The 11,112-nt window shown below is 36.0% G+C and overlaps 1 protein-coding gene across 5 annotated transcripts; it reads left to right on the top strand.

Moving 5' to 3' along the window:
• Positions 1-1,620: 1,620 nt before the first annotated feature.
• On the top strand, positions 1,621-10,725 carry LOC107777166 (uncharacterized). Of its 5 annotated transcripts, XM_075234579.1 has the most exons (8): positions 1,621-2,219; positions 2,450-2,541; positions 2,627-2,735; positions 3,475-3,573; positions 4,042-4,109; positions 9,173-9,316; positions 9,455-9,520; positions 10,451-10,725. In XM_075234579.1, exons 3-8 carry the CDS (start codon positions 2,678-2,680, stop codon positions 10,478-10,480), a joined length of 465 nt encoding a protein of 154 aa, XP_075090680.1. In that variant the 5' UTR covers positions 1,621-2,219; positions 2,450-2,541; positions 2,627-2,677; the 3' UTR covers positions 10,481-10,725. The 5 variants fall into 5 exon arrangements, with proteins under 5 accessions (XP_075090680.1, XP_075090678.1, XP_016452641.1 ...); XM_075234577.1 differs by lacking the exon at positions 10,451-10,725 and having other exon boundaries at positions 9,455-9,712; XM_016597155.2 differs by lacking the exons at positions 2,450-2,541; positions 10,451-10,725 and having other exon boundaries at positions 1,672-2,219; positions 9,455-9,712.
• The last annotated feature ends 387 nt before the right edge of the window (positions 10,726-11,112 follow it).

Raw genomic sequence — 11,112 nt, 5'->3', positions numbered from 1 at the left:
TTCCGAAGGGATGGAACACTTGTAGTAAATCAAGCACATAGGTAGTTCACAAAGGAAATAGGGTCAGCTTTATGAATGATGCTTGGATACCAAATCAACCATCAATTAGGTAATTGATTGAGGGCCCGCTTTCCCTGAATGACCTAAATGGCAAGGTGAACTCAGTCTACAATTCAGGGGCTTGGGACCTATCCACTTCATCCATGGATCTCCCCCTAGCATCCTCAACTTGTTAAACTCTGTTTTCATTCCATCAAATCCAACAAAAGAGGACACCCTCGTGTGGGGATTAACTACCAATGGCTACTACTCAAACAATTATGCGTACTCTTTTCTTAGCAAGGCTAATAGCAGTTTTGAGACTAATGAAGAAGAATCCTTCAAATGGGTATGGAAGCTCCAAGCACCCAACAAAATAAAGAACTTCATCTGGCTTCTTACCCACAGAAGGCTTCCCACAAGGAGCTATCTCTACAAAATAGGTGTCAACTGTGACCCCCGGTGCTTTTACTGCAATAATGGTCAAGAAACAATCAACCACATCTTCTTTGAGTGCACCAATGAAGTACGCTTTTGGAACGACCTACTCTCCAAAGCATCTAGGGATATTAGACAGCAGAACCCAATCTTTTCAGCCCAACAATGGCCATCAACTTGGAGTTCAATTAGGAAAAAGCCTTTCATAGTCTCATTCTCTGGGAAAACATCATCCTCTTCTATTTCTGGCATATCTGGTTAACCAGAAACAACAACTTCTTTAATGACAAAAAATAGCTTGTCAACTCTTCCAACACCATCTCCAAAGCCACATAATACCTTATGTTGACTAAAAATGCTTCCACCCAAACAACACACCAAATCATAATCAATTGGGAGCCACCAAGGAGAGGATTCTACAAACTTAATACGGACGGAGCAACAAAAGAGAACCCAGGAATATGAGGTATAGGTGGAGTTTTCAGAAACCACAATGGAGATTGGATAAATGGGTTTATGGAGAATATCCCCCATACAACCAACACTATGGCAGAGCTGAAGGCCCTCCTAAAAAGACTTCAACTTGCAAAACAAAATAATTTGGTTCCTCTTGAAATTAATACTGACAAAGCTGAAACCATACAAATGCTAATAACAAGTAACCTCACTTACGATCCTATAATTGGTGAATGCAGGCCATTAATACGCAGGATGGATATGGTCGTGGTGAAGCACACATACCGGGAGCAGAATAGGGTGGCAAATGTTTGGCCAAGGAAGCAACAAAAGCAGTCTTTTTGAATAAATATAGCATATTAGCAATTCTTCCGATATTTGCCAATGATGTATTTTGGGCAGACATCCTAGGAATTGATTTGGTTAGATTTTTTGTGGGTTGTAATATGAAAATAATTCTCCAAAACATTGCTGCATTAGTGGTCTTACAGTACCCCCAACAATGACTTAACTGTGTAATTTTTTGCTAGCTATATAAATATCCTTTCAACCAAAAATAAAATAAAATAAAAGTACATTATCTACAAAAATATTTTCTACTACGCAAAAATGAAGCCACCTACCTCACATAATTACTACATTGCCACCTCAGTTATACCAAGTTGTTTCCTTTCTTATCTCTACCTTAAACCTAGAACTTTTTTATGTTGTCGTCTACATCCTCCTCTCTCTCTCTATAACTCCATTTCTTCCTCAAAATACACAAACTTTCTCTCACTAGATCTATATCTGTATCCACACAACTTCGATTCTAGCAAAAAAAAAAACAAAAAAAAAAAAACTTCAATCATATACTAATCACCCCAGAATTATCTCTTTTTCTTGTTGCTGTTTTCTTGGATCATGTAAAAAAGTACCCATTCGGATTTGGATCTTGTTTTTGGATTTGATTGGATCGGGTTACATCTGGGTTTTGATTGGAATTCGGGTTTTTTCAGCCATGACCCATCGGTGTTCACATTGCAGTACTAACGGACATAACTCAAGGACTTGTCCAAATAGAGGTGTGAGGTTATTTGGGGTCCGATGGACTGATGGGTTGATCCGAAAAAGTGCTAGTATGGGTAACTTGACCCATTTTGCTAGTAGCAGTGGTCCACTAAACGGTGACGTTCACGACTCACCTGGTGATGCACCTGATGACCCTGCTGTTGGTGGTTCTGCTGATGGTTATGTTTCTGAAGGTTTTGTTGCTGGTTCTTCCTCTAGCCATGAAAGGAAAAAGGGTTTGATTTTTTATTATATTTTAGCTTTTTTGTTAAGTTTTCTCTTTTGGGTCTGTAGAAATTGCATATTTTTTGTTCTTGGTTGGGTTATTAAATGTCTACAAATATGAGATTTGTGAATTGTGATTAAAGTTTCTATTTTTTAAAAGAGAAAAGGTGTGATATTTTGGTAATTTGTCTAAAAAGATGCAATTTTTTGGTACTATTTGTTGTTATAAATGAATGTGCAGATAAGAGATACTACTATGAAGATGTGTTTCAAGTTGATAATTTAGATCTGTAAGAGAAAAAAAAGATCTTCGGGGCTTTCAGTTTAACAAAGGTTTATCTTTTTCTCTATTCAATTTGCTGTCAAACTTTAAAAACAAAAGGGCAGCCCGATTCACGAAGCATCCCTTGTCACGCAGGGTCCGGAAAGTGCCGCACCCCAAGGGGTGTAATATAGGCAGCCTACCGTAATGCAAGCATTAGTTGCTGTCAAACTTTCGTTCAATCAAAATGAAATGTGTAAACAAGGTATGTGACATGTTTCTTTTGTTTCTTTCTTTTTTTCCCGGGATCACTTCATTGGCAAGGGGAAGTTATTGCAAAACTTTGCCACTTTTATGAGTTGGGATTTTCGTAGTTCCTTTTTTGAGAATCAAGTTATTTGTACTCTTATCATATTCCTCTTTCCTCAGTGACCAGACATAGCATAAGAATGACTGATCAACTTGTCACTTAACGCTAATTTATATGAGTTGCTTGAAACCTAGTTCACTGTTGTTTCAATGATGCGTTGGACATCCATTTGACCGCTCTTGTTTAATGCAGACTGAGAATTTTGTTGGTATAATGCTTGAGCTCCTTGCAATTTTTTGATCTCTTCCGGTGGCTTTTGGGATTTGAAATGGGTGGAGATTTGCACATTCTTAACTATCTGTTCTCATTTCTAGAGAGAGAGAGAGAGAGGAAGAAAGTTATTTGTATTTTCATGCTTAGTTGTATCAAACTTTCTTGATCTGCTACTCTTCTGTTTTTACAGATGCACTTATAGCAACAACAACAACAACCCAGTATTATCCCACAAGTGGGGATGCACTTATAGCAATGATTTATTTTTAAATTAATGGAACTTTTCTCTTCTTTATTGTGTGGTTATGTTTTCCAGAAGTGCCAAAGTTGATAAACTGCTGGTATTGCTTCTCAGGGGTTTATATTGAAATAGGGTTTCTTGCCATGTTGGTTCTTGAAATAACTTAAAACTTAATTGCAGGGGTTCCCTGGACTGAGGAGGAGCATATGATGTTTCTACTTGGTTTGCAAAAACTCGGTAAAGATGATATCAATGGATGCATTATACTTGCTAAATCAGGTAGGTCTTTTGAGTTTTGTACTCCTCCATCTCAATTTATATGATATTCTTTCCTTTTTAGTCTGTCCTAAAAAGAATGACACATTTCTATATTTGGTAACAATTTAACTTTGAACTTCCATTTTATCTTTAATGAGGTGATTTGTAGTATAAGTATCTACTACTTGTTTTAGACCACAAGTTTCAAAAGTCTTTCTTTCTTTCTTAAACTCCATGCCCAGTCATACACCATCACATAAATTGGGACGGAGGGAGTAACATTTCTCTCCTACTTTCTTTTTCTCCTATCTTTTGATATGGGGCGGGGGAGGAGGAGGGGGAGGCAGCAAGGAACATGAACATAAGCTGATTCCTATTGATTTAGCATCATCTAGGTTGAGCAAGCGGATGATGGTTTAGAGTGTTACATTTCCTATGTTCTGCTATAGAATCTGATTAAATGATTCTCCTTCCCCCTTCTCGGAACAGGTCTGGCTCATCACGATAACTATCATGAGTTCTGTCGGCTTCTTGGATGTTTTAAAGTCAATTATCAGGTATGAATGAAGCCTTTGCTTGGCCCTGTGACTAGTATTCAACTTTGTTTGGATTGTTTCTGCTCCTTAGTTATTCAGTAAGTTTTGTACATGAGCAGACACTCTTATGTTGTATATTTTTGCTATGCATATTCATGGTTCCTTTTAATGAAATTCTCTTACTTCATCCGAAAAAAAAAGGAAAAGAATGAAGCCTTTGCTACCTTACCTTCTTTTTCTTGATAATATGAAAAGTTAGTGCTAGGCATCCACAGAGGTTTGAATTCGACCTAACTCGCTTTGGGTTGAGGCGTTGTTGGTGTACATAGATGACTTTAATGTCTGAATCTGTGTTTGTGAATCTTTAGGGAATTCGGCTGAAGTTATGTCTTGTAAACTTTGGAATTTCCTTTGGGTATGTCCATGTTTGCTTAGAGTTGTGATTAAGAGAAGAGAGGAAAGTTTCATTAGGTTAGTGTATTAAAGCCAAAGGGGACCTATGTCCAACAAAGGGGATTCAACTGAACCCACTTACGAAAAATTTCACTTCAATTGTTATTAGAAAAGGTTACTTATAATGCATGTTGAGCCTGCTTGACAAATACAATGACTTAGAGTAGTGGTCAAGCGTCATTAAGATTAAAATTTGGAGTGGTGTTTCTAAATTTTTCTTTGCACCGGTCACTTGTTTAATTTTTATACGGAAGGCTTCAAAACACGCTTGTTTGTTTTAAAGAACCAAATAAAGGCTGTTCCTTGCACTCCTCACTCCCCTTGCTGCCTCTCTGCTATCTCCCTCTCCTTTTCTGCGTCGCTACCCAATCTTGCTTCTCGGCTCCTCCTTCAATCCTGGCCAGCCCAGGTGCCAGCACGCTTCATCCAGCTGCGGTCACAAACAAGGTAAGTTACACAATCTATGTACTGAGGAAAATCCCTGTGTTATACATGTCAATAACTGAAATTGCTGAAATATTGCATTGGGGGGTTTCATCATCTTACCTGAATGAAGCTGAAATTGCTTTTATTTTCACGCGATTTTTTTGATGAAGGGATGATTTTCCGTGGGTAATGAATTCAAATCCCGGAGGCAAAGGAATGATTGCTGAGGCCTCGAAAAACCTGTTAAAATTAAAGTCTCTAGCTACACTGGTGGACCTCCACTTTCTTCTTCATCAATGGTAATTAGGACTTTAACCTGCATATAGATGAACAACGTAACAGATGTCATAAGAGTTTAAATGAGAAAAGATATTTGGTATGACCCTCTTGGCGGGGAAAACCGAAAATTTTAAGCATAATAAGATTATTGAGAACAAGAGGTCTTTCTTGGGCTATTTTTTTCATCAATATTTGTATTAACCCTCTTTAGTTGAAATATTCCATTATAATCATATATTGGCCCATGTTCAATTATCATAACCAGAATTTATATATCTTTTTAAGGTTGGAGAGGGATCTGAAGTGTTATCAAGAATTTCAATCAATTCATAGCTTGCTCTTAAACAAGGAGAAAGGAAATTAAAAAATGGATAGAATAATGCATCCAATCTGAATTTACCAGTATTGTGTGTATTTGTGAATTTTTATTTTGTTATATACTAGTTATTATTACTATTTGTTATTTATATGTTTAGTAAGAGTGGGTTGCTCTAGTGGTGAACACCCTCCACTTCCAACCAAGAGGTTGTGAGTTCGAGTCACCCCAAGAGCAAGGTGGAGAGTTCTTGGAGGGAGGGAGCTGAGGGTCTACCGGAAACAGCCTCTATACCAGGGTAGAGGTAAGATATGCGTACAAAGCACCCTCCCAGACCCCACTAGTGGGATTATACTGGTTTGTTGTTGTTGTTGTTGTTGTCGTTATTGTTGTTGTTGTTGTTATTTATATGCTTAGCTTCCATATGTTTGATGTTTGTAATTTCGTGTTGTATTTATTGATATAGGGTTATATTATTATATTGTTTATATGATTACTTATTCGAGATTCTGTATTGTTTTTTTGTGAGCAATTGTACAATTTTTAAAGTTTGCTTATGTATTATGTAAAAATAAGTAAGTGTTTACTAATTGCAAAAGTAAAAAATAAAAACTAATTATTAGAAACTTTGGAGTAATAGATGAAAATTTTAATTGCCAAAGATTGAGATTTATTAATTAAATAGTTAAATTTGTTAAATGATTTTTCCGCTTAGGGTTTTAGCAATTACTTGAATCTTGCCCAGATTTGTGAATTAACTATAATATGAAAATAATCTCAAAGAGAAAAGTCGCAAAGTATGTTTTGTTTATATTTTGAAGATTAGTGTGTATCACAATTGTACCAGAAAGATGACATTCGAACCTAAAAGAACATTATTTAAAGTGAAGTAAAAACAATATTGTTTTTACTTCCACTTATTAAATATAAAAGACATAATAATATCAGTCGATATATCGCTTCACTTGAAGTAGAGGGTGTGATGTCCCTATTGGGATGGACACTTCGCATAAGGCCCCACCGTCGGGCCAATATGATCATGTTTTCATAACACTATCTTTTGTCTTCTCTATACTGTTTGAACCCACGTGTCTAAAATTCTCGCTAAGCTTCTTGGAGATGTGTCGTTAGAAGATTTTCACACGAACACCGAACAATATAGTGTTATTCTATGTTAGTTTATTGTTAAACAAAAATATGCTTGGATAGTTCACATGGTTGCAGCTATTGTTAAGACTAAGCAACTTAGTGGATACAAGTATTGCCAAACTCAGTGGATACAGCTATTGTTTACGGAGTCAAGTCAAATTTCCTCTGTATACTCAGCACTAGTATAGCTCTGAAATGTCTTAAAGTTTATGTCGTGTTCTCCTGTATTCTATAGAAATGCGCCAAAGCATATTAACGACAAATTTACAACCCTCAACAATTAGTACGCATCGGAAGTTATTCGTCTATCATTCCATCCGGGTCAGGGGATGGGGCAAGGAGTTCATTAATGTCTATCATTTGGTCAGCGTCATCAAAATCAGGAATTATGTCATCCTGAGGCTCCATGCCATTTGGTTCCCTGCATTTGTTTAATAATAATGTCAGTACATTCTTTATGAATAAAGTCTTATTATCCTTCTGTCATATACAGTGATAAGTTATGTAGCATACATTTTTTTTGGATGAAGTAAGTGGTATAATAATAACAAAAGCATCCAGAGGATGCAGAATTACAAAATAGGACAAGTATCAGCTCATAATGTAGACAAAAACAATCAGAGGATTATGGAGCTGATAAATTCCAAAAAGAGGTCATGATTATATACAGGGGTATGGTTAACCCAACTAAAAAGGAAAACTAAACATCTAGCCTTAAGTTGGCATCTGGCAGTTGAAATATCATCAAAGCATCTTTGATTCCTCTCAGTCCATAAGCGCCACAAAATAGAAGCAGGAGTCATGTAACTTACATATCAACTTCTTGAGGCGGTGGGCCACCTCCAGGGTGCTGGTCTGCAGGAGGAGGAGGAACAACCCTGCATTGACATTCGATTATTGAAATCAGTCTTCATATTCTTTGAATCTAAATCCATCCCAAAACTCAACCTTCTCCTCTTGCTCAACCTCAACTCACTCTCCAGTCTACACAACCCCATTATGTGTTTACACATCACAACCTTATCAAAATCAGGATCATACACCTGATCACAACACACTGAGCAATAAAGCTCAGCCATTTCCATGTCCACTGAAATCTCATGCCCAGCTTTACACTGACTATGCAAAAGGACATGGTTTGATTCAGGTGACAAACAACACAACACTGATGAACAGATCAAACACATGTAAAATCTACCCTCATATCCACTACAAATACTACATCTAGGTACCTCTGATTTGGACATGGGCATTTCACTATAGACAACATTAAGTTTTAAGGTTCAATAATTTTTTTGTTGTAGTTTTAGCTGGTGTTCTCATCTTGTTTGACTTAGGATTTAGATAGAATCATGATTGTGAGCTCCTGAAATTGGTTTTCCATGATCCTTCTCTTTGCTGTCAACCGTATTTGGTACATTTGTTCATTGCTTCAATATTTCTTCTAAACTAGTCATAAGCATGTACTAGGGTTGGTTTATTCATCTCAGTCATGTAACTTATATTTTTTTTGGATGAAGTAAGTGTAAGATAATAACAAAAGCATCCAGAGGATGCAGAATTACAAAATAGGACAAGTATCAGCTCATAATGTAGACAAAAACAATCAGAGGATTATGGAACTGATAAATTCCAAAAAGAGGTCAGGATTATATACAGGGGTATGGTTAACCCAACTAAAAAGGAAAACTAAACATCTAGCCTTAAGTTGGCATCTGGCAGTTGAAATATCATCAAAGCATCTTTGATTCCTCTCAGTCCATAAGCGCCACAAAATAGAAGCAGGAGTCATGTAACTTACATATCAACTTCTTGAGGCGGTGGGCCACCTCCAGGGTGCTGGTCTGCAGGAGGAGGAGGAACAACCCTGCATTGACATTCGATTATTGAAATCAGTCTTCATATTCTTTGAATCTAAATCCATCCCAAAACTCAACCTTCTCCTCTTGCTCAACCTCAACTCACTCTCCAGTCTCCACAACCCCATTATGTGTTTACACATCACAACCTTATCAAAATCAGGATCATGCACCTGATCACAACACACTGAGCAATAAAAGCTCAGCCCTTTCCATGTCCACTGAAATCTCATGCCCAGCTTTACACTGACTATGCAAAAGGACATGGTTTGATTCAGGTGACAAACAACACAACACTGATGAACAGATCAAACACATGTAAAATCTACCCTCATATCCACTACAAATACTACATCTAGGTACCTCTGATTTGGACATGGGCATTTCACTATAGACAACATTAAGTTTTAAGGTTCAATAATTTTTTTGTTATAGTTTTAGCTGGTGTTCTCTTCTTGTTTGACTTAGGATTTAGATAGAATCATGATTGTGAGCTCCTGAAATTGGTTTTCTATGATCCTTCTCTTTGCTGTCAACTGTATTTGGTACATTTTCTAATTGCTTCAATATTTCTTCTAAACTAGTCATAAGCATGTGCTCAGGCTGGTATTCTGGTGTTTAGGTCAAGGAAATGGGCGAGAGTAGTAGGCCTTCAGACTCAATCAAGGGATCTGAGTCAGCTGCTGAGAAAAGGTTTTGATTGGATGAAGTTGATGAGGCCCCTCAATGAAGAGAAAGATCACTGGGTTAGATATAATTCAACTGCTATTTATTTCTTTACTCTTTAGTTGCAGAATTTCCTTCTATTTCTGCTGAATGGAACTTGTGCAAGGATGTAAAATTGGCAACTCTATTTTCTCTTTAGCCCGTTTTTTCTCATGCAGGTTCCTGACGAAGCAGTTCGAAAGTGTACTGCTTGTGGGACCGACTTTGGTGCTTTTGTACGAAGGGTGAGCATTTATTCTAACCGTTTTTGTCTATATTGCGTGGACTCTCCAAATAATGTGGTCCTACCATATGGGGTTTTCTTAAAACATTCTTGGATCATATCGTACCCACTCAAACCATTTTTCACCTTGTAATATGCAAGATGCTTACAGGGATTTGGATTTTTATATAAAGAGTTACTTGAGCACATACTATTTGAATCTTGATCAAAAGAACATACAGTGCTATAAACTCACAAAATGGAAGAATTCAAATTCAAGAACATACAGTAAAAAAATTCAAGAACATACAGTACACTGATCCTCAAATGGAAGAAAAAAAATCACAAAATTGTGTAACATTTTTTCGAATTGTAATATGAACGTTTGTGGCCGATTTGGCAAACTCATATTTCCAGGAAAACCCAAGAATACTATAACTTATTAGGCTGTTAACATATAGTCCAGATTTAAAAAATAAAATAAAAATTTGCAGGGACATTCAAGATTTCAAAGGTCATATATTGTGTGTGATTTTCAGATGTCCTATCACTTACAAGTGCTGTAAATGTGTCAGTTGTTGCTATAATTGTTGAATTTCTTGCTGCAACTGATGATTTTCTTGCTGTAATTCAATTATCTCTTCTTCTCGCTCTTGGATTATTTGGTTTCTTAAATGAAGCCTCCAGGCACATCCCCCAATGGGATCAGCCTCATATAATCTTGCTTCTAAAACCCTGTTTTCAAAAAGTGCTGGCAACTGTGCGTCAGTTGTCGTCCTAAGCCATCGATTGATTAATATTTTTGTAAAAATCCTATGAACAACGGCGTAATCATGTGCCCTATGTGGAGGAAAAATGTGCGATAGCCTGCATCCTTGACAGTTTTGATTTCCTTCGTGGAAACAAGCTCCGCAGACTATAACATGTTCTTGATTGGCCATTATTTTGACAGACTGATAGGAAGATCCTGTTTACTGAATGACTGATTTGACAAGAAGCATTTGATTTTGAGAATCTTGAAGGAAAGTTGCTGATTTGATAGGGAAACTTACAAATAAGTAGTAAATAGCTACTTATTTGATATTTTTTCTTGACTTGCAAAGTAGGAATAAGTATTTACATATAAGTAATACTTTTTTTTTATTATTGTAAAGAAAAAATTGCATTGAAGTAGAAGAGTTGTACGTAACCGGATAATTTGATGATTTGATCTCTAATTTTTTATTATTCATTTCCAAGTTAATTTTTTATATGATTGTTTAGATAGATATATCATTGTAGGATAAGGTTAAATAGGATCGTAGAATCCTCTCTTTTAAATAAAAAATCGTATGATAGTATAATAGTATTAAGTAAAGAATAATGTAATAATTAACAAGAAATAAAAGAAAATATAAAGTTATAGAAAATCAGCTTAAAATAAATTATAAGACTTGCTTGAATTTGAGATGTCAAAGTTTTATATAATCTAATGAGAAAATTTTAAATTACAGAATTCCAAGCAACTCAATAAAATTTTAGAAATATAATAAATTTTTGATATAGGTCATTTTAATAACAATTGAAATTATAACTTAAAAATTATACTAAAAATAACATAGAGAGAAAATTTAG

The sequence above is a fragment of the Nicotiana tabacum genome, chromosome 17 (genome assembly GCF_000715075.1).
Source record: "Nicotiana tabacum cultivar K326 chromosome 17, ASM71507v2, whole genome shotgun sequence".
Lineage (NCBI taxonomy): Eukaryota > Viridiplantae > Streptophyta > Magnoliopsida > Solanales > Solanaceae > Nicotiana > Nicotiana tabacum.
This window is presented reverse-complemented; position numbering and strand designations above follow the sequence as displayed.

What these genes read in the sequence shown, in the direction of transcription:
- LOC107777166 (XM_075234577.1), top strand. Translation starts at nt 2,678, where the DNA reads ATGCAAGCATTAGTTGCTGTCAAACTTTCGTTCAATCAAAATGAAATG. An exon ending in CATTATACTTGCTAAATCAG is followed by an intron (nt 3,574 to 4,041) that starts GTAGGTCTTTTG and finishes TTCTCGGAACAG; the next exon opens with GTCTGGCTCATCACGATAAC. An exon ending in GTTTTAAAGTCAATTATCAG is followed by an intron (nt 4,110 to 9,172) that starts GTATGAATGAAG and finishes GCATGTGCTCAG; the next exon opens with GCTGGTATTCTGGTGTTTAG.